The following is a 25,473-nucleotide window of genomic DNA, read 5'->3' as shown; positions in this document are numbered from 1 at the left end:
CAGTTTGTACACATTTCACATCAAAATATTTTAGACTATCACTTGTCACTATCACTGCAGAATTTGGTGGCCTGCAACGTTTTTGCAGTGCTTGAAACTCTGCCTCTATGCTATGGTTATAATTATAGTTTATTGGGTTTAATGTCCCAAAGAAACTCAGGCTATGAAGGAAAACTCTAGTGGGGAGTGCTCAGGAAATTTTGATCACATGGGGTTCTCATATGCTGACATCGCACAGTGCACAGGCACAATGCTTTTTGCCTCCATCGAAAAGTAGCCGCTGCAGCCAGGATTTGGTTTGGTTTGGTTTGGTTAATGTTGTGTAACGTCCCAATGTGACTAAATGTATGAAAGATGCCGTAGAGGAGGGCTCTGGAAATTTAGACCACTTGGGGTTCTTATGCACTTACATCACACAGCATACAGGCACCTTGCTTTTCGCCTGCATTGAAAGGCTGCTGCCGCAGCTAGGATTCGATCCCACATTCTAGGGCACAGTAGTCGAGCACCATAGCCAATGCACCACTGCGGGCGGGGCAGCCAGGATTCGATCCTGCATTCTTGGGCTCAGCAGTCCAGTGCCATAACCACGAAGTCACCACGACAGGGTGGGTATAGTTAGGTCTTTGAAAAATGCTAAGGAAGTCTAATGGCAAAGTATTTAATGTTTGGCATTTCAAATCTCAAAGTATTCCCCCCAGGCAAATAACTCTTTTGGAATGCTTGCTTCAAAATGTTTTGTTCCAGCATACCACCACTAAAATAGCATTGTGCATGGATTTCAGGCATTAGTGCTGCATTCATGCAAATACGCCACAGCTGATAGACACATGCACGCAGCAGCAGACACAAGTAGGTCCGTACCTGCCAGGAATCCTGCACACCCCAAGAATGTCGGCTCTGATGTACGTTGATTCGCAATTCCTAGTGGCCATTTTTGCAGAAAGTTGACACAACTTCAGTGACTGTGACAAAGCTCCAATACGCTCTCTCCCTCCACCTTCCCCCCTCCCTTATTTTTTTTTTGCATACAATAAAGCCTCATTAATCCGGATCGCAAGGGATCGGCAAAAATGTCTGCGTTAACCGAATTCATCATGAAAACAAAAAAAAATTCAGCGGCCATACACATACCTTAATTTCATGAAAAATTGTGTTATTTTTGTTTGTTTCTTCGTCGGAATTTGCACGATAATTTTTTTCAGTACCAACAAGTGGTGGTACGTACGCTCCCTGTTACGTGAACCGACGCAAAATTCTTCCAGCACAGAGAGAGCCTCAACGGCCTCTTGTGCGACATCACAGCAGCGGCTGGTCATGATTTTTATCGTCAGAACAATTTCAGTCTTCATCTAGAACTTCCGATAATACGTCGTCATCGGTCAGCAAGCCAGCGATGGCAACATCGTTGTCTATTGTACTCACGAAGCTGCACACCACTAGGGAGGAGAAACTCCAATCGCCTGACATGGGATAGCAGTGACAGCATGTGACAGCAATGCAAAGTTGTCTCACCACCCTGACAAAGATGATGTGGCTTCTCCCTTTGCAGCGTGCGGCCGGCGCCCCTGGCCCCTGCTCATATGATCGCTATCAGCATTATCATATTTCTTTTCCTTCAGTTTTTATTATTTATTTTTTTAGTCGCTGTTTTTCGTTTTTGCCGAGCAGCGTGCAGAGCGATTCACTTCCGTAGATTTCCCATTAGCCGCCCGCTGTGGATGCACATCCGTACTATATCACACGGTAACGCGGGGAGATCAGTAGCCCTCACCAGAGTTCTCCGAGTTAATCGGCCTCAGAGATAATGAGCATTTGCAGCCACTGAACTATATACAGTCTTGACTGGACTGGGTAGAGTCGGTACCAAGTTAACCGAATTTCCGAGTTAATGAGATCCAGATAAACGAGGTTTTACTGTAATGGCCTTGTGGATGAGAAAGATACATCAGTTTGAAAAAGCCTACTATGCCATTCAAAAATTTTGTGTGTGTGCCACAAGTATTCGAAATATTAACTTCAAAACTATTAGAGAAATATTACTATTTGCTTTGAATTCACTTTGAAACAAGAAATCACTATTTGAACAAACCTAGTTCCTAAGCAAGATCCTGCCATACCTGTATATGCGCGGGAGGTGAAGTGATGGTCAAAGGTCTGTTCAAAGTTATTTTGCGCAAAGGAACAACATTTCACTCGGCTGTTTAAGTTAAGAAGCGATTCCTATACAGTTTATTCATTCGTTGTGTTAGTAAGCCAAGAGTAAGCAAAAATGCGTGTATAAACATACAAAAATATAGCAAGACTAGCCAAAGTACATATGCCTCGTTCATGAGTATCTTAAGAATGCCCAAAATGTTTGTCACGCTCTTGAAGATTCTTCCGCTTTTGAACCCTCTTCCCTCTTCGAAGCATCCTCGCCCTTCGAAGCACTTTCCCGTTTTGAAGTGTCTTCCTCTCTCGAGGAGTCTTCCCTTTCGTTTTTACTAGTTCCTTTCGCTTCTTTCGATGACTTCTTTGGTGATGGAGATGATGGTCTGCAGAGATCCACAAAGATATGATTTCAGTGTATAGGCAGAAAGGTTGTTATCTTTTATGGTACATGAGCAGAAAAGACTATCCTGTGCCAAACACAGCAGTTATGCATTTGATGGAGCATGAAAAATTAAAACTAACATACTACAGTTCGTTGTTTTTTTTAAGAATCTAAAGCCACATCTAGTCATCTACATTTCCTCAGGAAACCAACCAGGAGTTAAGCTGCTCATAAAGTTGTGTAGAATACCTTTTCCTTACTTCTTTTAGTTGACAAAATATAGATTACTATTTCAGCCTTTCTGCAAAACTTGCATGCAAATACAGTCAAACCCACTTATAACAATATTGAAGTGCCATGGAAATATAATTGTTATAACCGGGTAATCCCAAAAAAGAACAAGAACATTATAAACTACACATTTAATGGGGACAACATAGCTTACACTTATCATTTTGTAGTGGGAAGAAACCCGTAATCCGTAAGCGTTTGTTTCACGGCAATATGACCGACGTCTTTCTGCAGGGCATCCAACTGCTGAACATAGTGCAGTGGAAGGTTCTTAGCAAAAACAAAGTACTGCAGGGAGTCAATCATTCTCACACTTTTTTCACTAAAATCGGGCCACTAATCGGTAGGTTCGCTGCATGGGCGTTCAAGAACCACTGGAAGAGCGCCTGTTTTACGTCTTTGTAGGCCTCGTGTTGAACCTTTTTTCGGCCGTCGTCCATTGCATGGGCAGCACTGGCATCGCTTTCGTTCAGTCTTGAGCGTGTTGCGGATAAATGTCGATACTGTCGGTTGTATCAGGCTGTACTTACGCCGTTCTTGTGCTCACATACAATGTTCTGCTTAACTTAGTGGTATTGCTGTTCAATTCCTTTTCTGCGGTGGTTGTGTTATGGTTTCTGAAGGGGGACCCTGCATTGCTGTTCACAGAAAATCCAAGGCCATCAAGATCGTGGCAATGATGATGCACACTAGGAGAACCACGCTAAAAAGACATGCACGAATGGTGCTGCACGCCTGCCACAAAAGGTGCAACCGCGAAGCGGGCCTGGACAAAGCAAGTAGGGCAGGATAGTGCAGCTCACTATAGTCAGCACACCCTCAGAATGGACTGCTCAAACGTGCAGAGGCAGAGAAGACTTGAGTTTCCTAGGCCACGGGTGGTCTCAAGGGGAAGCGCTCAAAGCTCTCCCTCACAGCGGCAGAGCCTAGCAGCACCTTGCGCCTTCCCTCCTCCTCCGTATGAGAAAACATTGTCTTCCCTCGTGTCTCCGCGGCATGTAAGCTTCCCCGGTGCACCTGACCAATGCACTAGCTCAACACGCCCTGTCCCGATTTTTTTTTCTTGTTGTCTGCTGCACCGGCGTTGTTGGCATCTTCGCGTACGCGCACGCTTTTATGGTTGCCATGTTTCCACTGTTGACTTTCAGTGACTATATTTGATTGTTATAACCAATAATGTAATAAGACACCTGTGAAGAAGAAGATGGGCCCCTTCGCTGGACGCTGACGAAGAGGAAGCAGTTGTGGAATCGCCATCGCGCAGATTATGTTGATCTTCATAGCCCCGCTTCCCTGCCGACCTCGACGTACTTCTACACACCATTTGTAATAAGCGGTTTATTTTACCTTAGAACATGGCAAATCTGACAGTGCAGTGGCTGCCCATTGTTATAACTGATCTATTGTTAAAACTGGTATGGTTATAAGTGGGTTTGACTGTATGGCAGTAAATATCAAGAAAGAAATTATAAAATATTATGAAACCCAAGTCCAGCAACTATAAGGCAGCAGTGTGTGAATATTCAAAATTTTGAACAGTTTTCTAATAGTATATGCAATTTGATTTAATTTGCACTGCAATTTCTTCATTCAAACTATTTGAACCTCCTAAATGTTCGGAAAGCACAAAACTGCAAGTTCATCTAAACTGGCTGCGAAACACTGAGACATTTCCAGACGGCTGTATTTTGTACTTATCATACCAGTTAACCTGCTCTTCCTTTAGAGGAGTAACTGCCAGCACGCAATCGCCTTCGCGGCCACCATATGTTGTCAGTACATTAAGAGGCTGTTTGAGCCAGCCTGGGCCCGTCAATGGTGCAGCGCGCACCATTGTGTGATGGCCACATTTGCCCAAGCAAAACTAGCAGTTTCACTCACCCTTTGAATGCCTCCCCTTCAGCCAAAGTGTCTGGAAGCAGAGCACCTCGAGTTTCGGGCAGGAGGAGCACGGTAAGGCCACTTGTGATACAGATGGCCCCGTACACACCGAATGGCACACTTGGATGTGTTGCATGGCCCTGCACAACACGTTGTGAAATATACGGCCAGCTTGCATTACTGTGTCTCCGTGACATGAAGTCTCCACCTGTCTGGTGCCCCTAGTGGATTAGGGCAGCTGCGGGCCCAGAAGAGGCCCCAAGTAGGTAGGGTATGAGACCCAGATACGACAAGCACACATATGCTCTGAACTCTCATCTTTACTTTTGAAGCGTTCAATTGCAACCTTATGCTGAAAATATACAGCACCGAACGCATTAAGGCAAGTACTGAACACATCAGAAATAAAGTTTAAAGTTCAGTGCAGCTGTGAGTGAGTCTTTGTATCTGTTCTTTGTCTACAAGTGCTGTGGTATCATGTGCACCCCAGACACCCACTGCTGAAAGTTCAACTACTACCTACGAGGCTCCACCCACCCCTCACACCTGGATGGTGTCGTTTTAGCTGAGCATTTGAGCAAAAGGAATTAACAATGGCATCCACAGAATGGCTGACACAAACTGCTAGCTACTACTACCTATTTCTAGTCGCATGTGTACCACCAACCTGCATTTTGGCATTACACTCACCAGCTCCTTGACGAAGGGGGCTATGATGGCACCAAACCGGGCGATGGTAGAGCTGGATCCCACGCCCACGTTTCGTACCACCGTTGGGTAGATTTCGGCCGAATAGACGTATAGGATGCCGTACGAGGCTGTGATGAGAAACTTGCCCACCATTGCGAATGTTATCTTCAGCCACAGTGTACCTGGTGGCACAAGAGAGGAGACTGGTATAAGGTTGCTGGAGGAATGAGAGCAAGCTCATCAAGCAGATGCTCCAAATCCAACTGTCATCAAAACCACTCAAGGTTAACTTGCCCTAGCATCAACATTTTTGTTCCAACTTCTGTCTATTTTGATGCCTAGGAAATGAACAAAAATAACTGCTCACTCGAAATATTATTGTACAAATTACGTATGGAATTCAAAAAATCTTGGATTGCACTCGGCCTGCTTCAGGAGAATGATGGTGGGACTACAGTTGAAACCCGCAACAACGAACACCGATTCACCGAAATATTTTCTATCCCTCATCAGCTCGCCATAGAAACATATGAAACATATTTCTCACCACAACGAAACATTTTTGGGGTGTGCTTTCGCTTAAAAAAAAATCTTGTTAAGGGAGGCTGAATTTCAATACGTATTAACAATAAAATAAGCATATTAGCACCAATATGCGCACTTCTATAAGTCCACACTGCTTTGCTTCACTAAAAACTTTCACTTGAATCAATGTGTCCCTACTGACCCACCCATTCACAAAACCCACTCGTTGCTTTGTGGCAATGACATTTGGGCTGGCTGCCTTAGGATTAGGCACAGGGGGGGGGGGCAAGCTTTCATTTTCTTCCGAGCCAGAGTTCAATCAATCAGTATCTTGTAGCGCCACCATCTGCGAGGGACATATATTGTGTGATCCACAGTTTTATGGGTGACCGTTACGATCCCACTTCAATGCAATTGTTAATTTAGAGTGAAAATGGCACCACGGCTTTCACGGCAAAAAAATAGCAGAAGAAGCTGACAGACACCTTTATAAATAAATGACGATTTTCGATTGTGCAGTCCAATCTGACAGTGTTTTTAAGATCATTTCGCCACAACAAAATTTTTTGTACTTATGCAAGAGATTTTGCACAAAACACTGCAGCACTTCATCTGAGCTTTCCTTGCATTCTGTGATTGTTGGCTTCTTTGGCAACTGTTTTTCCATCATGATGGTCTTAAAGGTCTAAGAGGTGGGAAAGGCTAGGCTAGAGCAACAAAGCAGAAATCGTAGACTCCATGATCATGCTGACCATATAAAACAATTTGATTCCGCTGCACCGGTTGAGAACCAACCGGACAGAATGAAAATTTTCAATCATGCTAACTTCTACCCTTTAATCAATTGATGAAAAAAACAACAATTTCAAAGGTTCCTTATGCAGAAAGCTATCTAGCTAGCTCTAGCTGTGGGTTAAAACTGAAATAAAGCTGACGATACCTTTATGATAATTACTTTTCTAACAAAGACAGATACACAACCCAAAGTAAATTAAGATGTACAGGTAGTTTAGTGGACATAATTGTCACTGGTCACTTAAGAGAGGGACAGGCACACACTTCCTGAGAAGAAGATGGTGACAAGACAGGCTAATCCGGCCAGTAGCATGCATCCACTCTGCGACCAGCGTCGTCCCATCTTCTGGATCATAAGTATGGAGATTGCGTAGGCTGGGAACTCCACAGCCCCTGCTATGGCGAAGTTGATGTATGGGTTGCCTCCAAGGTCGTTGGTGTTCAGCGACATGGCGTAGTAGGTGAAAGAGTTGACAAACCTGCATCAAACAAAAAAACTGCAGATGGTTCACTGCTGAAGCACAATATTTAAGCCTATAAATACGCACTGACAAGCAGGGGTAAAACATGCGCGCAAATAGAAATTACTCAGAGTAATAAAATGAAAAATAAAATGCCCTCTTTTTAAACAAAAGGTCTCAGAAACAGCTCTAAAACATCAAACCAGCTCTCATTATTCCTTACATATTCTTCATAGCTGTACAGTCCTACGTCCAAAAATGCAACATAATACTGCAAGGCTGCTTGAGCACTATGCATGTAGTATATATATAATAGGTGTTTCAGCACACACCTTAAAAAATTTCTAAAAACAGAGTTTGAGATAGAAACAAATTATTTCCAAAGACAAACTCTTAGCCATGATGGATGTATTTTGACTCTTCTTAAACAAATTAAATATATAATTACACAAGTATTTAATTAAATCTCAATAACAAACATTCAAAATAACCTAGTATGCCAATGGGAAGTTCGAATTACTGGACAAGCCAATGCATACCAGTTTTTGAAACAAATAAAAGCTTATTTTGTAAAGCACTGCAGTGAGATAGAATTCGTGTTTTTCTCAGCACCTCAACTGAAACAGAGCGCATTCGATATGTAATAAGCTCGATGAAAATTGCACATCCGCTAATGATTTCTTGCAGGGACTATAGTGCCAGATTTGAACTGCCGGCTCTAGGCATGCACTTTCTTTTGCTCTGCTACTCTCGTTCTCTGCTGCTCTCGGTCAATAACGACCACCTAGATGGCGATGAATTTCCTTCTCATTGCATCAAGTGGTGAAGCAAAAGTATGTACAGTATTGTCCGCTGTTAAAGGGAACGTGTGATCGTATGGCCTACACAATTTGCAAAACGCTGCCACAGAGAAATGGCGAGAGTGGGCGGCACCAAGTGCATGCTGGGGAAGCGCAGCCAGTGGCAGTTACCAAGCACGCACATTGTGCTACTATTTAACGCCGTCTCTCTCGGGGCAGCTTTGCAAAGCGCAGCAGCCAACTGGTCTCATGTTTCCTTCAACAGTGAACCGTACTGTACATTTTACGGATCAATAGCGCATGCAGCTTGAACTGAGCACTGCAGTCACTGCAAATCGGGGAGCAAAGCAGAGTTTTCTGAATATACCTGAGGCCTCCTACCTCGCCGAATAGTGGTGGTCTTGCGTGCGCACTATAACGCCATGACTAGCACTGAAACCTCCACCCTGCACAGATCAACTGCAGCAGTGTGCTGTGCGGTGTCAGAGTAGGCACACTTTAATGCAGACACAGAAGAAAAAATATGTCTTGTTCGAAATTTGTGGTTTGGTTTACTGGGTTTAATGTACCAAAGCGACTCAGGCTATGAAAGACTCCGCAGTAGAAGGCTCCGGAAATTTTGACCACCTGGCATCGCACAGCATACAGGCGCCTTGCTTTTCACCTGCATCGAAAAGCGGTCACCGCAGCTGGAATTCGATCTCTCATCCTTGGGTACAGTAGTCGTGTAGCCTAACCACTGGGCCACTTTGATGGGATTATTTAAAATTTGTGCGAATTTGAAAAATATGAGAAACCTAAAGAACAAATTTGATTTATTTCTAATTACTCTCTACATGAAGTACCTGACTCGCTCAATTAAGTGGGTAGGAAGGTATTCACTCTCATATTAAGAAATTTCAAATCTTCATACAGCCATACTATATATATATATATATATATATATATATATATACAGTCGAACCCGGTTATATCGAACCCGGATATATCGAATTTTGGTTATATCGAACTCACGAAATATCCCCTTGAAAATCCCATGTAAAAGTATAGGAAAGCCGCGTCATATATCGAACTTAATTTCACCCGTCGTTCGATATATCGAACTCCGCACCACGCACTTTCTGGAAAGTGTGCCTTCCCCAAAGACGATCGCATCACCCTTGGCCGTTTGCCGCGTGCCGTTTTCAAGCCACGTGCGGAAGGAATGAGAGGGGACAGTTCGGCGACGGCTGGCCTGGGCAGCGCCGCGCCCATTCCCCAAAGGCGCGCGCATCTGCAGTTATCGTTTTCCACGCGCCAACACATGACGTTTGAAGCCATGTGCGTGGGTATGCCCATCCTTTTGGCAAGCTATCTCTCTCCTTCAGCACGCGCTACACATGCGCCAAGCCAGCTCAGCCTGTTTTCAGACAGACGTCAACGCTTTCTCCAGCGAGCGTGTGTTGCGAACCCTCTGCGCGCACGGCGGCTGAGGTGGCTATGGTGCCTGCGGACGTTAAAAAGCGGCAGCTCTCTCTCTCTCTTTTCTTTTTTTTTTGCGAGTCATCCTTTCTTATCGTTGTGCTGTTCGGACGTTAAGAAGCGGCAGTTTTTTTTTTTTTTTCTTTTTGCGGGAGTCGTTTATCCTTGCATGTATGAATCAACGAAAGCACGCGGTCAGCTGCTGCGATCATGATGCCCGCCCCAAGCGCGGCGTGATAAATCGAACCAGGCTTCTACGTGCAATCAAGCCATCACGGGCACTCTGCCAAGTTCGCTCCCCGCCACCGAAGGAGCTATCAAAAAATTAACGCGCCCCGACGTTATCGCTGGGCAGCATCTTGGCACGCTGCCAAGGCACGCTGCTGTGGATGAGACGACCGAAACGGAGTGGCGCGCGCTTCCGACATGCAGCGAAAACGCTCGCGATTTCTGCCACGGCGACACAGAAACCTTGTTCCGAGCTGCCGCGGTGGCTCGAGCGGCAAGAGGGACGCAGTTCCAACAAGTTGGAAAATTTTTGCTCTGTCGCTGCCGCTCGTGGCTGAGATCGCTCAATCGCTTGCACGTGAGCGAGCTGGCCTTAACACTTTTTTTTCTTTTTCTATATTCTCGGGTGCAAAAGTGAAGGTGAGTTCATTATGCGAGTGGGTTGATTACGCGACAAATACGGTACTGTTTTTTCGCATCGTAAGTGCTGTCACAAGCCGATTTCTGTACATCGAATTATCGATATATCGAACTATTTCGCGATCCCCTTCGAGTTCGATATATCTGGGTTCGACTGTATATATATATATATATATATATATATATATATATATATATATATATATATATATATTGTAAAGAAGAAATTACGATTATGCGGACAGATAGCTCTGAGAGAGAGAAAGAGGAAGTGCTTTTGCGAACTAGCTGTTTACAAGCTAAATCACCAACGCTCCGGTCCTGCCCGCTACCAGTGCCTGAACCCCCGCATAGTTTGGTTTGGTGTGCGAGGTTTAACATCTTAAAATCCCAAAGCAACTCAGGCTATGAGAGACGTCGCAGTGGAGGACTCCAGAAATTTCGACCACCTGAGTTCTTTAATGTGCACTGGCATCGCACAGCACTCGGGCGCCTTGCTTTTCGCCTTCATCGAAAAGGATCTCGCATAGTCCAGCACCGTAACCACTGCGCCACCCCGGCAGGCCAATATAATATATATATATACTATATTGACCTGTCGGGTGGTGCAGTGGTTATAGTAATATTATATATATATATATATATATATATATATATATATATATATATATATATATATATATATATATATCATTCTTCTCAACAGTAATCATGAAAGCCAATGCACTTTAAAAACAGGCCTCACCAGCAGAAGTAAACAATGAGAGTTCTCTTCCTCAGCACAGGCATTTTGAGCAGGTCGAACACTGTTACTTTGCTGAACACGCTCTTTGGCTGCTCCTGCATGACCAATGTGGAAAAATCACCTGGTCAGAAATATGAACAAAGGAAAATTACAAATGCTAAAAGATGAACGCCAGCCTTTTAAAGGTTTTCAAATGAAACAAGGTTTCACACAAAATGAGTTCGGGTTACTAGGAGCTACTCTGCATCTAAGTTTAAGAGCTTGCAACTGTTTAATCTTTTTACGTGATTTTTTTATTTTCTCTGCTCCTGTGAAGCTTGTATGTTCCCTTTCATCGGTGGCTGGTATTCATCTTGTAATATATGTAACTTTTCATCTCTCTCTGTGTGCTAGAGTTCCTTCGCTCATCAAGTGAGAGGTTCTGAACTTCCAATGCTTCATGCATGCCAAGTACATTGTAGCAAGATTGTAGCAAGGCGAAGCTTAAGCGCCCTCTTAATTTTCTCACAGAAACTTTACATGTTTACACAATGGAGAATATAAGTTTAAATATTGAACAGGAATTCAACTTTTGAATAGGGCGTGTATTCGTATAACATGCCTGTTTTTTTTTACTCTACTTTTATGCAAGTCAATATAGGCATTTACATTTCTGTGAGCTTTTTCGAGCATTAGCTGGAAGAATTTCGCGATGATATCAAAGCTGACCACGCTGAGAATCTCTCGTCTCCACTAATTCCACTCCACTACACATAATTTACTGTGGCCGCTGTCAGCTATGAGCAATAAATCTCTAACTAATAATTTAGTGCCTTTATCACAGCTTCCACTGCTTACGCTTAGCTTAATAAAACCGAAAACTGAACTCAACAGCAGTACTAGACAGAGGTCAGTTGGTTTACCAGCTGGTACGAGCTGATTCCCAACTGAAAGCCAGCTAGAACCCGTTGCTTCCACTCGACCACTAACTGGGACCTGCTGACTTCTAACTGGTAGGCATCTGGAGCCAGTTAATGAGTTGAGTACCAGCTGGGACCATATGAAACCAACTGGAACTAGTTCGAACCAGCTAAAACCATTTTGAAATTTATTCGTCATTTTTTTACTCTGACGAAATATCTGGCTGACTTTAGGATTAGAGTACGATGCGACGAAGAGCTTTTGAAGAATTCGACATTGCAATGCATAAGCTTCAGTTTTAATCATATTAAATAAGGAAGAGTTTTAATCATAATACATAAGGAAGAAGATGATTTGACATATTTCCGGACCAAGCGTCGAAATCCACCATCTATATTTTTAAGCTCTGGAGGCCCCTGAGAATGAAGGGCCCGGTTCATTTGAACCCTTTGAACCCTGGATAATCCGGCCCTGCTCACCTTATCAAACTCCTTCTTCAGAAGTTCGAACTTGAGTTCAGCATCCTCCTTATCCATTTCATTACGCTCTACAGCGTTCATGATTATCTTGCGGGCACGGGAAAACTTCTTGTTGGCCATGAGCCACCGTGGAGACTCGGGAAGAACCCTGCAAAGGCCAGCTTAACTGAACGACGGCCATTCACACCAAGTGCATAATTTGTAGCCTTGTGCTAGTTGCATGAGATGCGACCGTGACAGGATGTTCGTGCATACAGTGTAGCAGGCATATAGAACATCACCATGACTGATAGCATAAAGGCATACAGCATCTTTTACTCCAGCTTGGCGAACTTTTTACCAATTATGTAACAATACAAATGCATGAAGCAGCAGCCATGATTCCGGAAAGAGTAACAGCGCCTATAACACGTTTTCCTGCCATGTGCTGAAAATATTTCAACTCCTTGTCACCATTCCTACCTTCTGTAGAGTCGTGATGGCTTTTGTAATGCCATCAGAAGTAAGAAGCCACTACTCACCAGCTTCCTTGTGTAAGAAGGCATTGCATTACAATGTGATCATTTTGTAGAAAACATTATGTACAGCTTAATAATGTTTGGACTGGCTAACCCTTGGATAAATAAAACGCAGTGTGTCCAGCCAGTAATTGTAGCTTTGGACGCAGTAGCTGTTCAAGAAATAGTAAGAGACACTTTGTTACAAAGAAAAGGTGGTTCGGATGAAAGGTGCTTGAAGCCCGCTTCCAAATGAGTGCCTAACAAACTGCCAATCTAAAAAAGCGCACATTCTCCATTCAAAAGCGCACCGCGCCAATTGAGCATCATTAGCCCGCTAACGATGACTTCACGCACTAATTTTGAACCCTTCCGCGTTGCTCACGGACAACCTATACTATGTAGTGTGTAGTCTGATAACGGAATTTTTTTTTTTCATGCTGTTTACATTTTTCCCACGAAGCGGCAATTTTTAAGAGTGCTCTGAACTCGCGGCAGCGTCTCAGTTGCATGTGAGAATGGCAGCATACGCGTCGACGACGCGTGCTTCAAAACGTCGTGAATCTGACGACTACGCACTATCTAAGAATCAATGTTATCGATGACCCAACAAGACACAATTCTGAAGATGCTGCCGATTATCGTCAGAGTTTAGTTCCGACCCCGCTGACGACTGAAACCAGCCCGGAACACCGGCGGCCACACTCCTGCCCGCTAACGATGACTTCGCACACAAATGTTGAACTTTTACGAGTCGCTCACGGACACGCTACACCATCCAGCGTGTAGTTAGGTAACTGAAGCTTAGATTTTATTACTGTGTAATTTTTTCCCGCGAGGTGGCTATTTTTGAACGCGCTCTGAGCACGCGGCAGCAGCGGAGTCGCATGCGAGAATGGCGGCACTCGCGCTTCGAAACGTCGCAAATGTGATTCTTCCGCACTGTCTACGACCAATTTTATCGATGACCCGAGCAGCAGTGACTCTGAAGATGCTGCGTTATTGTCAGAATTCAGTTCTCACCCCGATGACGATGGAAACCAGCCTGAAAAATCGGCGGCCACACTTTGCTGGCCTGTTTTGCATGCGTCTGGGACCGATCTGGATGTTTTTTTTTTTTATTGTTCGTGTCATTCATCTCATTCCCAGGGTTTCAACATCATTTGGGCACCATATCTTGCCTCCCGCAAAACAGGGAGTCTCGTTCAGCTCAAGAAGGGAACCGGGCATTCGTTTCAGCATGGCGCTCTGCAGCGGCCCTCGTCGATTGCTCATTATGCCTCATAAACACTATTCAATATTGAACTTTTATTTTTTTCACAGGGAGTGGCCAATATAATGCTCTGCATTTAGAAAAAAAAATATATATAGTGACACCTACAGAAAACGGCCATTTTGCCCATGGTAGGGAAAGAGTTAAACGCTGCATAAACCAAGTGATGGCTTGGTTTGGTTTGTGGGGTTTAATGTATCAAAGAGACTCTGACTATGAGAGTTGCCAAAGTGGAGGACTCTAGAAATATCAACCACCTGGGGTTCTTTAACGTGCACTGACATCGCACAGTACACGGGGGACTTGCTTTTTGCCTCCACTAAAAAGCGGCCGCCATGGCCGAGATTTGATCCAGCATCTTTGGGCACACAAGTCGAGCACCCTGCACCACTCCAGTGGGTGTAAACCAAGTGAGTGGGTAAGCAAATGCCGTAGCATAAATGGAACTAATCTGAAAAAGAAATTTGCCTTTCATCTTTACTGTAGCCGTGTGGTTATAAGGTAGTCAACAATATTTTGCCATTCTGGTCAGCTTAGCTGGTGAAGTGGTCCTGGTCCAAATCCTAGGCAAAAGAATATTTTAATTCAACTTCTTTTTTTTTTGAGCAACTAACTTCAGCTTGCAGAGGCTTGAGTTGGTTTTCCATGGTCAGGTCACAACTACATGCATGGTGGACGAATTTTCATTTCACAAAAAAAAAAAAAACAATGTCCTACAAGTGGTGAGAATATTGTCTACAACTGAGAGATTTCATGTCATTGAGACACAAATTCGAACAAAGAACTTCTAACACATTGAAGTTAAAAATGCACAACACATGAAGAAAAAATAATGATACCATAACATGTGCTCTCAGATAATTGTACCAAGATAAGACTGCATCCTACTTCATTGCAGAGAGCAAAGAGGCACAAGAAATTCCCTCATAGCAAAGAATTCATCATGCTATATATGTACTTGTAAAGATAATTAAAATTGATTGAAGAAAGGCAGAGATTAGGATAAGCGACTCCAAACAACTCTTAGTTGGTTTCACTTGGCTAGGACAATCTGCATATATATATGGCTTTTCATTTTCATCCTGCTTTTATCCGGTTTCTGAACCTTGAGCCATGATCATGAAGATTGGATGAAACTCGACATCTCCCCGGAAATGCATCTTAAAGTGCAGTTTGTGTGCTAGCTGACATCTCGCCTTTTATCCAAAGCGGCATTTTCAGTTAGCTGACAGTTTCAAACCTCTTATCTTTGTTATAATGGCACAGTTCAAACTGAGTACAAGTTAGAAAAGTAATTCTTAGAAGCAAGAAGCCAGTGCTCAAGGAGGGCCATTTTATTGGCGTCATTGTATCAAGCACTAACCTTACTAATAACATCCCGTTTGAATGCCTTTGGATGGAACAGATGCCATGACGATGAATGTTTCCACAATGTACGTAGGCAGGTAGGTCCAGCAGAGATTGAGAAATGCTTGCATGTGAGGACGGTAATATATGTTGAAAAATAGTTGTGATAAAGAAAAAAAAAAAAATAAATGCCTGAGGTTGAGAGCGCTTTCTTTGAGTAACCTGCCATTCATAGACTGTTAATGGCAAGCAATGAGTGCAGAAAGGCGATTTTGTGTTTTCGGCAATCAACATATACTACTAGCAGCAAGTTATTTTTGCTAGAAAAAATAACTCGGCAACCATAAGAACTTTGTTGAATGACGGAACTGGAAAAAAAAAAAAGAAAAAAGAAAGTGCAAAATTTTCAACCCCAAGGAAAAAAAAATTGAAAATTAATAAAATGAAACCAAAATATTAAGGACCGTAGAGGAAGCGAACATACGGGTAAGGACTTAAACTAAGGACCCTATAGGAAGTGAACACACAGGTAAGGACTTAATCGGCCCGCTCTGTGCCCCGGCTTACCAGTAACCGACGACAAGTATGAGTGCTGCTACCATGGCCACCAGCTGCACATAAAACCAGCTTTTGATGATGTAGGCGACCAATGCCAGCACCAGGTATCCCGTAGCCCAGCCAAACTCGTATGCCAGGCCAAAGAAGGAGCGTTTAGCCGGACCAACTACCTCCATCACTGCATTGAGAGTCGAACAAAGGCAAAGTAAAAATGTCCACATTACCCCTATAACAAGAGTCACTGCTCGTACAAAGCCATGTAAGCTCATCAATCTACAACAGCAATCCCTGTGTGCAGTCATACTTTTATACGTAGCTTGGATTGGTTTGTGAGGCGTAGTGACCCAGACTATGAGAGACGGCGTAGTGCAGGGCTCCAGGTATTTTGAGCACCAGGGGTTCTGTAACGTGCACTGACCAAGTTTTTCCAAAGCAAGTAAGGCCACTGCTAACTTCCCTAACCATACCAAGCCACCATCAAACATGAACCCATACATAAACCAAAAAAGTGCCATCCTCTGGCTTCCAGGATTGTTCAACAGTAGGTAACTCACCGCTGCAAGCATGTGAACTGCAATCGTGCATTTTGCATCGCACAGGCCCCCAGTTCAATCCAAAATGCACGATAATTAAGATTTGAAATCAATCTTCCCCTTCTCATGGTGAAATCTTACTCTCTCATGGTGAAATAACCAAACTACTTCCTTTTTAGTTTACTTCATAACAATTACAGTTCTTTCTGCAAGAATAGATCTTAATATGATCACTTGTGTACTAACTATTAATGAATGAGGTCTTATGCTAACACAAAAAGGCCAAGATAAACACTAAGTCACTTTTTATTGTTCAAAAACATGACATATATTTCCAGGGAAAAAATTTTAAAAAAGTACCGAATGAAGTCCAAAAGGAGGACACTTAAGCTTCGCCTTAAGAGTAGATAGGATAGCATGTGCACTCATTGCCGCATGTTGAATTTCAATGGCAGATTATGAGCGCTTGGCTGGATCACAAACGGAGCGCATTGCTCCGGCGTAGATATCTTCCTCCATATTTTCCATTGGAATGCCTTCGCTTCCGCAGGAGCATGCTCCCTAGTGGACGTCAGCCAATCAGCGCGCTGACTGGTTCGCGTGGCTCCACCCTCTGCAATGGCGAGCACATTTTTTCAACTGTTGGCAAAACAAGCGTATCTAATGGTGTGAATCTTTACGTGTCTGATAAAGCATAATGAAATGTTAGATTGAAGTTAACATATGTCTTTGAAGTGGCAGAGGTGCCATTTGAAAAAACTGCCGATGCCGAGAGCAGCGCGACGGCATCTCAAGTGAAGGGAAAAGAGTTTTTTCTACCTGCAGTAATTCAGGGGCTTCGTAACGTAATGACGGCTTAGAAACATTGTTCCTTAGTAGGTTGGGATGCAGAACCATTCACGAGATCCGAATGCGGAAAAATATGCTTCGAATGTTGACGTTGTCATGGCTGGCTGCAGGGTTTCATCATCTTGCTGCCACCGAAGTGCGCAGGAACAACGTTGAGAATCATGCATAAAGATCATGTGACATGCTTTGTAAGGTTAACATAAAAGAAACGACAGGTAAGTTATAGGTATGCTGTAGCAGCTTCTTTTGTGACTGGTAGCCACTGCTTGTCTATACAGCGTCGTTGTGACGGCTGCCCACTGCGATAGGCCTGATGCCGGTGCTTTCCGGTGGCGTCTACTCCTTGCTCGATTTCAATGCAACCAACCGCGCAAGATTTTTCATTGCAAGGATTTCGCAGTCAATGTTGACTCCTTGGTGGTCGGCGCAGCTTTTATGTCCTCCACAGCTGCTCAGACCACCGTGCAGCGACGAGGAAGCGAGAACGCACCGGTCGTAGCAGGGAGCAGAAGCGGAAACATGAGATGCGGCACACGCGCTTCCGGCCAAATCCCCCATTTTTGGAGGAGCAAATATTGTTGCTCCACACAGCAATCTGGGATCCACGCCTGATCGCAATTTGCCATTGGAATACAACTGCCCCAAATGGAGCAGAAAAGCTTGATCCAGATCAGCCATTGAATTCATCATCAGTTATTGCTACCCTGATACTTGAATCACACCCGTTTTCTTGCCTATTATTAACCGATATTAACATATCAGCTAGGAATCTGGCTTTATGTACCAACTCACTGAAACCCTGCATTTACAATTGTTAGCAGCTTGCTGATGTTGCAACTCAGCTTCTCCCAAATACTTACAGTGGTTCACTTCCATTCCTAACATTCGTATCTTGGCATTCTGCCTTCACTTCAACTGCCTAGCTGCCTCATACTGATCGTTCTTCTCTGCCTTGTCAGCATCTGCGACTTCTTCCTGCTTGTCGAGCGGCACTACCACACAAGGCACATCTTCAAATGAAGCCCGCGCACTATTACAGGCAGGTATAATGTCAGACAATGTTGTCGCCCTAGTACCAGCCACAGGTCATAACATGGATTGAAATTCAACGACACACACATGAGATTATGTCTACACCACGCTCGTTTCCTTTCCTAATCACTGATCACTATTCATTCAACCAATCCCATTCCCAACCACCCCCAATTGATCAAATAGCACCATGTATATCATGCTGCCTCCATACAAGGTGTCAAACATATTACAACTTATCTTTCCACTAGACCTTGACGCGCATTTCGGAACGCGGAAGTGCCACCTGCCTTGGCGAACACGCATCAATCTGTAGTTCCAGTGGCTGCTGCATCTCATGACGGAACCACTCAAATGTTTGTGTCGGAAAAAATGTGACTCCTCCTTGAAAGCTTCCTCTCAAACCGGGGTACTGAGACTGATTTTCAGTGCAATGAAAACAGTAGGGTCCGTGTAAAAAACGATAGATCATTTGACCCTGCCAACCAACCCAGTATTGTGCAGAGATGTCCATATTTCAACAGTATGTCCACATTTGAAGACTTCCCAATTTAATTTCAGGAGTGGGCCATTCAAATTTATAAGGTGGGTCAAGTATGCTTTTAAAGCGAGTCAAATCAATTATTAAATAGTGCAAAGTCAATTTTTGGGGTGGGTCAAGCTAATTGGTCAAGCAGCCTCTTATCTTTAACGCACCTTAATAGAGCAATGTGATCACTGTGTGTTTGACGAATGGAAGTTTTCACTGACGACAATGTGCAATGCACAGCATGAGAGAGCGGCAGTTGAACATGGGAGGATAGGGGAGCGTAGCCTATGGCATTACAAGGTCCCTTACTCGCTTCCCGTGAGAAATTCCTCGGTTCAAATCTACTTCACTCCTCTGTTTTCTCCCGCTCACCTTGGCAGAGGCTTCAAGACAAGGCTCGTGGTTGGGTTTTGACCGTGTCAAGTAATGTCAAGTAACGCCTGGATGTACATATATAACACTGAATTTGCCTAAAACAACAATCACTAAGCATAGCAGTAAACCTTGTGGGCGATTTCTATGCCCGAGGGATGCGCACGACAAACACACAGTGGGCCGTATGACAAACATTTTTAATCTCACAGGGATCATCGAAGTCGGTGCTAGGTTGTCGTCCGGGGGGGCTGCGGCCTGCGGGTCGTCTTCCGTGCAGAAGCTCCAGGCGCGAAGCAGGAGCGAGGAGGCAGGGACCAAGAGAGGGCGAGACGGCGGCGCGTGGCTTCCTTTATAGCCCCCTCGCGCGGGACCGGTTATTCCCGAACGAGCGGGGAGAGGGAAACAGGCACCGCACAGGGGGCATTGGGATAGTGGCGCGGCCTTCGAATGCGCGGCGCACACGGGCTTTACGGATACGTGGTGCAGGGCCCCACAACCTTTCTATATATAGTGAAAGAGATATGTTTGGTAGGCATGTACATGCTAGTTTTACTGTCTCTTTACTCTGTGACAACTCTTCTTGGTAATGCAGCCAGAGCTACACAGAAGAAGCAAGTGCTCTCTGCCTATGCAGTGTTATACTGTCCCTGTTTGCAAGAACTAGTTTCATTCTAAAATGAAGTACATTGGTAATACAGTCGATCTTCGAGATATAAGACTAAGAAGATTGCAAAATAGTTTGATACATTGATAATTATATATATAAAACATAGCAGAAGATAAGCCTATATGTAACTCAGAAGTGTGAATATGGTGTTCGCATGTTAGAAGTGCACTTCCTGCAGCAATGTGCTGCCCGCTAACATACTGGCAGCACACTTCTCGGTGGGAGTTGCTAAGCCTAGCTCGCTTCTCATCGAAGATGCAGTGGTCAATGCTTGTGGAAAAACCTTCAATGATCATAAAAGGTCTATATCTGTTAGTAGTTTATTAAACTTTCTCTTTGATATATTAAATGTTTCCATTTATTTCAATAAATGTTTGATCTTCCAAGTTCAGATTACCCAGATTAAAGGTCTGGCTCGGTTTATGGGGTTTAACATAAGTGACTCAGGCTATGAGAGACGTAGTGGTGGACACCGGAAATTTCGAACACCTGGGGTTCCTTAACGTGCACTGACATCGCACAGCACACGGGCGCCTTGATTTTCGCCTCCATTGACCGGGTTTTGATCCTGCATCCTTGGGCACAGTAGTCGAGTGCCCTAAACACTGTGTCACCCCAGCGGGGCCAGAGTAAAGGGTAATCTAGAGTGCTCAGTACTTACACAGAACAAACGACGTGGCACCCACTCCAGACACACCAAGAGAGACAAAATATCGCAGGGTAATGAAGGTAACGAAGGACTGGGAGAGCAGCGTCGAGAAGCCGGCAGTGAGCAAGATGGTGAGGGCAATGCAGATGACCATGCGCCTCCCAACCCTGAAAAAACATCGGTCATGATAACCATGCATGCACCTTCCTGATTTAACTCTGTAATGCCCAGGCAAAGAAAACTTTAGGTAGGCAAGAATGTAAAAATTAGTAGATTTTTTAAAGTGAAATATGACTTCTGCCTAATGAAACTAGGAAATCAGAATAACTGTTGAATGTCTAGGGATGATAACGCTGGGTGCACATCTTAGGCACATACGCAAAATAAAAAGAATTCGAAATAATTCCATGCCTGTTGAAAGTTTTCGTTACTAGAGTGCCAGGTTTAGTATTTTCCATAAGCCATCTTTCAGCATCCCTTTGGCGTGAGTTTGCTTTGACGAATGTGTAGAGAAAAGCTGTTTGTGTAATACTGAGGTACGAACATGCACTCCTGTGCGTATAAGTAAAATGTATTCACATCTTTACACCTTTTATCATAGCTAATATGCTGGGCATTGCACAGTTAAAGATGGTCTGCTGGCTGACCCATGTGGTTGCTATGCATGAACAGGAAGCCACACAGCAAAAACTGCTGTCCAGACCAACAGAGGATGGTGATGAAGCATGCAAGGTAACTAAAAAGGAAGTGCTTCATGATGTGCCTTTTCTCCTTTTTTTTTCTTAGTACAATTAACTCTGGCCTTTCGAAGCTTTTACTAATGCTTGCAGTCCAGCTGTGACTGAAAATGAGTCATTTTTTGGGGCAAGAAACTATAACGCCTTCTCAGCAAAGTAGCATTCACCGGAAAAATTGCTACTAAGTACCCACTGAATGAGGTTTTTACGGTTCCTAATGAAGAAAATGGGCATTTTACATGTGCCTTTTTAGCAATCTTGCTCGGTAAATGCTATAAGACCTAATGAACCAGTAAAACAGCAAGTATAGCCTGTCAAATTACCTTTTTTAAGCACACAAATTAGTTAAGAGAGCCTAATTTAAAAGCCCGCAAAATAATTGGTCCAGCTTTCATTACCCAAATGAAGCAACTTAATTCTCCTCCCTTATTACAGCAGCACAAAAAAGACCTAAGCTAAAGCCAACCATTGAATTTTACAACTGTAAAGCCTGCATCCAGGAGAGTATGGGATGCAAATTGAGTGCTAAATGCAGCATCTGTGCACGCGAAAATGCTGGTGCGTGCAACAGGACCGGCAAAACAGCACCCCTTCTGCACAAACTGAACTTACTTTCTGAAGTCAACTCACACCAAGCCACTTCATGTGGCCAAGTGTACCACTATTGACAGAGCATTAAAGAGACTCACACAGGGTGAGGTAGATTCTTCACCTGTCTGAGAGTTGTCCGAAAATGATCATGGATGTCATGTAGCCTGCCATGTACACAGATTGGCTGAGAGAGACAAGCCAGCTTCTTGAACACACGAGATCCCACTGCATGATATCGCCACCACATGCACTTTCACAAAGAGAGCACACAATGTTGGCCAGAGAAATGCACTCTGCTGGTGTGGCCTGAAACCAACTTCCAGTGCACACACCAGTCTGTCAGGCAAAACCACTAACTAGCCTACTCAGACTAATTCAGGCATGCCTATTAAAGGCTGCAAAATTTTAGCCAATGAGTGCAGCATTCCTGGGAAGTTGAGATGGATGGAAGATTTACAACTGCACTTTGCAACTGCAGTATAGAGAGTAATCCCAGATTATGAAAACTATTCAGCTATGTTGGAAAACTTTTGTGACTACTGTGAACCCACTGAAGGAGTACCAACATGAATATTTAGGCAACATCCTTCTTGCTTTAGTGTCCACATAAACGACTGGTAACTGTAGTTATTATTTGTCCCACTATAGTCTATTATTGAATAGCAATAAACTATGTTACCACCCACATTAAGCACTTAAGGTTCAGACTTCAATTAGCAGCATCTGTGCTCGCACACCTGACACAAGCAGTCTTCCCTGATGACCACAGAATTAACAATAAAATGTACCACATAACTAATAAACTTATTTTTTTATGTTGTATCCAAATTATGAGATTTAGCACTCTTTGTAAGATGTACCTGTAGCCTTGTATGTTGTATCCAAATTATGAGATTTAGCACTCTTTGTAAGATGTACCTGTAGCCTTCAAAAGTAAAGGCAGGCATACGCTAAATGTATGGTTACTATTATCACTATTTCATACACACATATCTAACGATTCAGCAGAAATTTCTTACAGTACTCCTTCAGCTCAGCACAAATGAGTACTGTAATCAGTGCATTATTTAACATACGTTGCACCCAAAGGCCAAAACTAAATTAGTTTACTCCTGCCGCACTCCCCACCAGCTATATACGCTACTGCTGTGAACATTACAATCATTTGCAGTGCTGTAATTGTCATCAGTGTAAGAAGGAGCCTCTTTGTGCAATACAGGCCAAAGTAACGGAAACACAGAACATGAAAGAGCACAGGCCAACAACAAGCAGTCAAGATGAAAAAAAAAAATAAATAAAATACAAGCAGGTGTTTTCGTTCAGAACAGAGCGCACATATAACTGCCTTTTTCAAGACAGAGCCAGTGACAAAGCAAGCATGAGTTGCACAAGTCATGCAATGTTGTGGATCATGCAAGCACTGCATCATCGAGATAAAGCATCAATGCAGTCAAAGAGGCAAAGATCTAATCAGGATTCTTGTAAGAGCTTTACAAGTCATAAAGCGCTAACCGCATGATCTGTCACGCGACGCCGCCGTCGTCGCTGGTGCATACTGCACGAAGCGACGGGGCTCAGCAAAAGAGAGGCATTTTCAGCGCTGCTTTGTTACCGCCGCCTCGTCATTCGGTCAAGGGGAGTGCAATTGCGCTTTATCCAGTTTCTAAAACTAAACAGCATGAAGTACGATAAAACACTGATGAAATATCTTGTTTGAATTTTCAAGAGTCACTGCACAGCAGTGCGCTACTACACTGCAAAGCCGACTTGCATTGCAAGCAGCGGCTTTCTCCTGCCCCTTTCCAAAATTAGCAATATCTAGCTGCACTAGCCTTTTTTTTTTTATTTTACTACCCTTCCAAGCTTTTACTGAATTGTCTCGATGCACTCATATATACACGGATCAGAAGAAGTGAGCGCGTGCAGGCACCAGGTCCTTCGGCAGAAAAAAAAAAAAAAAAAAAAAAAACAGAACGGAAGTTGAACACCCCAAAGCCTTCTACGATTGACTGCCTCGCGAGCCACTTCTGGGCGACACGCGATGTTTTCTAAAAACCCAGGAACTAAGTGACAGCGACGAGCGGCAATGCTTTGGCGGCCCTCAGCCCGTCGCGCGGCGTCGCCTCATGCAGTTAGCACTTAAAAGTTTATTATTCAAACATAAACAGCCACTATGATATTTATCAGTGCTAAGAAGAAGGCAACGATTTGCCACAGAAACAACTTTTTGTGCTGAGAGTGTCACAAAAGAGCCATATTACTGTAATAAGGTGAAATGCATAATAGAATAAAACTATGAAATACAGCTTGAGTGCTTATAGTTAAAACAGAAGGTGCAGTTGAGACAGTAGTCTGATTCTTTTTCAGTCCTTCAGCGTATATGTTATACAGGACAAGCAGAAAGTGGTCTCGAGGGATACATGTGTAATAAACGGTTCCAGATTTAATAGAGAAGCATTATTACTCGGGATTTTTGGATTTGGGTCAAGCGGCTGTGAAGCCTCTTGCAACTACTCAGAAAGAAAAATAATAAAAACTTGCTGCCACTGTATTTCAAACAAAGGCTCAGACAAAAAGATAGCTTCGTTAGACCACTGTGTCACTTTGATAGGCAGTTTCTTTATGTGCTAAGCTGTCAATCTTTCACGCTGCGCTTCAGGTGCCGTCGTCTTCATCTCCTCTGACAGACTTGCACTGAAGGCCCCAATTAGGCGTCCTTAACCCTAATAAAAGCCTAAAGCACCTGTTAAATACTTGGCTAAACATGGCAAGGCATTGTGAAGCAATGCTAAATGAGCAAAACTAAGCTAAGCAAATGGTAGATAATGCTTCTGCATATATATATGCGTGCTTAACTAAGTTAAACCGCCGCTTAATTTTTTTTTTCTTGAAGTGTCAGGTTCTTTGGCGTGGTTATTCTAAGTGGCGTACAAACAAAGCTCTCTCACATTGCTATGCAAAGATTCAGACTAGTAGAAAAGTATCACAACAGCATGATTCTACTCAAGATAATGACCTTTGCTTCAGTAATAAAGCGCCCGCACGGTAGGTGTCATGCACAGTATTAATTAAACACTTCAGTTATGAGGAAACCAGCCATGGCATGACAACTTTTCTTAACTATAAATGATGACACAGCCTTTTATGGTTAGGTTCCATGTCAGGTAAAAACAATTTTCAAAGAGAAAGCGCCACAATGTATGAAAAAGAAAAGACACACACTGCAACACATAGTAGGTTAGATTAGATACTTTCGCAGAAGGCTTTCAAAAGGTGTCCACAATGATGACAAACATTTTTACTTGTAGACACTGCATTCTCTCCTTGATCCAGAGGAATAAATTTTGAATAAAAAATGAAGGTTAAGATACTTTATTTTTGAATATTTACTATTTTGCATTAAATATCTAGTCATAGAGGGGTGGCAAATAAAGCACTTTCTTTTTAATGAAATCCAGTTATGACAAGCATGAGGCTATATGTCATTGAGTGAAGGAGGAGAAAAAGTTATTAGACATTGGGTCATTATGCCTTCGTGCCCCAGCCTGTGCAAGTCAGAAAGGACCATGTAAAGCCTCAAAAGTTAAAAGAAAGTGCATAAGAAAACCATGGACAAAGAGAGAA

At 43.4% G+C, this 25,473-nt stretch overlaps 1 protein-coding gene across 5 annotated transcripts in view; it reads right to left on the bottom strand.

Moving 5' to 3' along the window:
• Positions 1 to 2,203: 2,203 nt before the first annotated feature.
• LOC146207553 (organic cation transporter protein-like) overlaps positions 2,204 to 25,473 on the bottom strand; it is an 88,235-nt gene continuing 64,965 nt past the window's right edge. For all 5 annotated transcript variants that reach the window (XM_084588439.1, XM_084588446.1, XM_084588459.1 and 2 more), the window contains exons 3-11: positions 21,971 to 22,074; positions 20,534 to 20,688; positions 15,897 to 16,065; positions 12,213 to 12,360; positions 10,834 to 10,928; positions 6,983 to 7,197; positions 5,399 to 5,580; positions 4,709 to 4,848; positions 2,204 to 2,537 (exon numbers count right to left, since the gene is read on the bottom strand). In XM_084588439.1, the coding sequence (XP_084444565.1) occupies positions 2,363 to 2,537; positions 4,709 to 4,848; positions 5,399 to 5,580; positions 6,983 to 7,197; positions 10,834 to 10,928; positions 12,213 to 12,360; positions 15,897 to 16,065; positions 20,534 to 20,688; positions 21,971 to 22,074 (1,383 nt within the window). In that variant the 3' untranslated portion in view covers positions 2,204 to 2,362. The remainder of the gene's footprint in view (positions 2,538 to 4,708; positions 4,849 to 5,398; positions 5,581 to 6,982; positions 7,198 to 10,833; positions 10,929 to 12,212; positions 12,361 to 15,896; positions 16,066 to 20,533; positions 20,689 to 21,970; positions 22,075 to 25,473) is intronic.

This window comes from Amblyomma maculatum, chromosome 1, assembly GCF_055883805.1.
Source record: "Amblyomma maculatum isolate TAMU_Amacu chromosome 1, ASM5588380v1, whole genome shotgun sequence".
Lineage (NCBI taxonomy): Eukaryota > Metazoa > Arthropoda > Arachnida > Ixodida > Ixodidae > Amblyomma > Amblyomma maculatum.
This window is presented reverse-complemented; position numbering and strand designations above follow the sequence as displayed.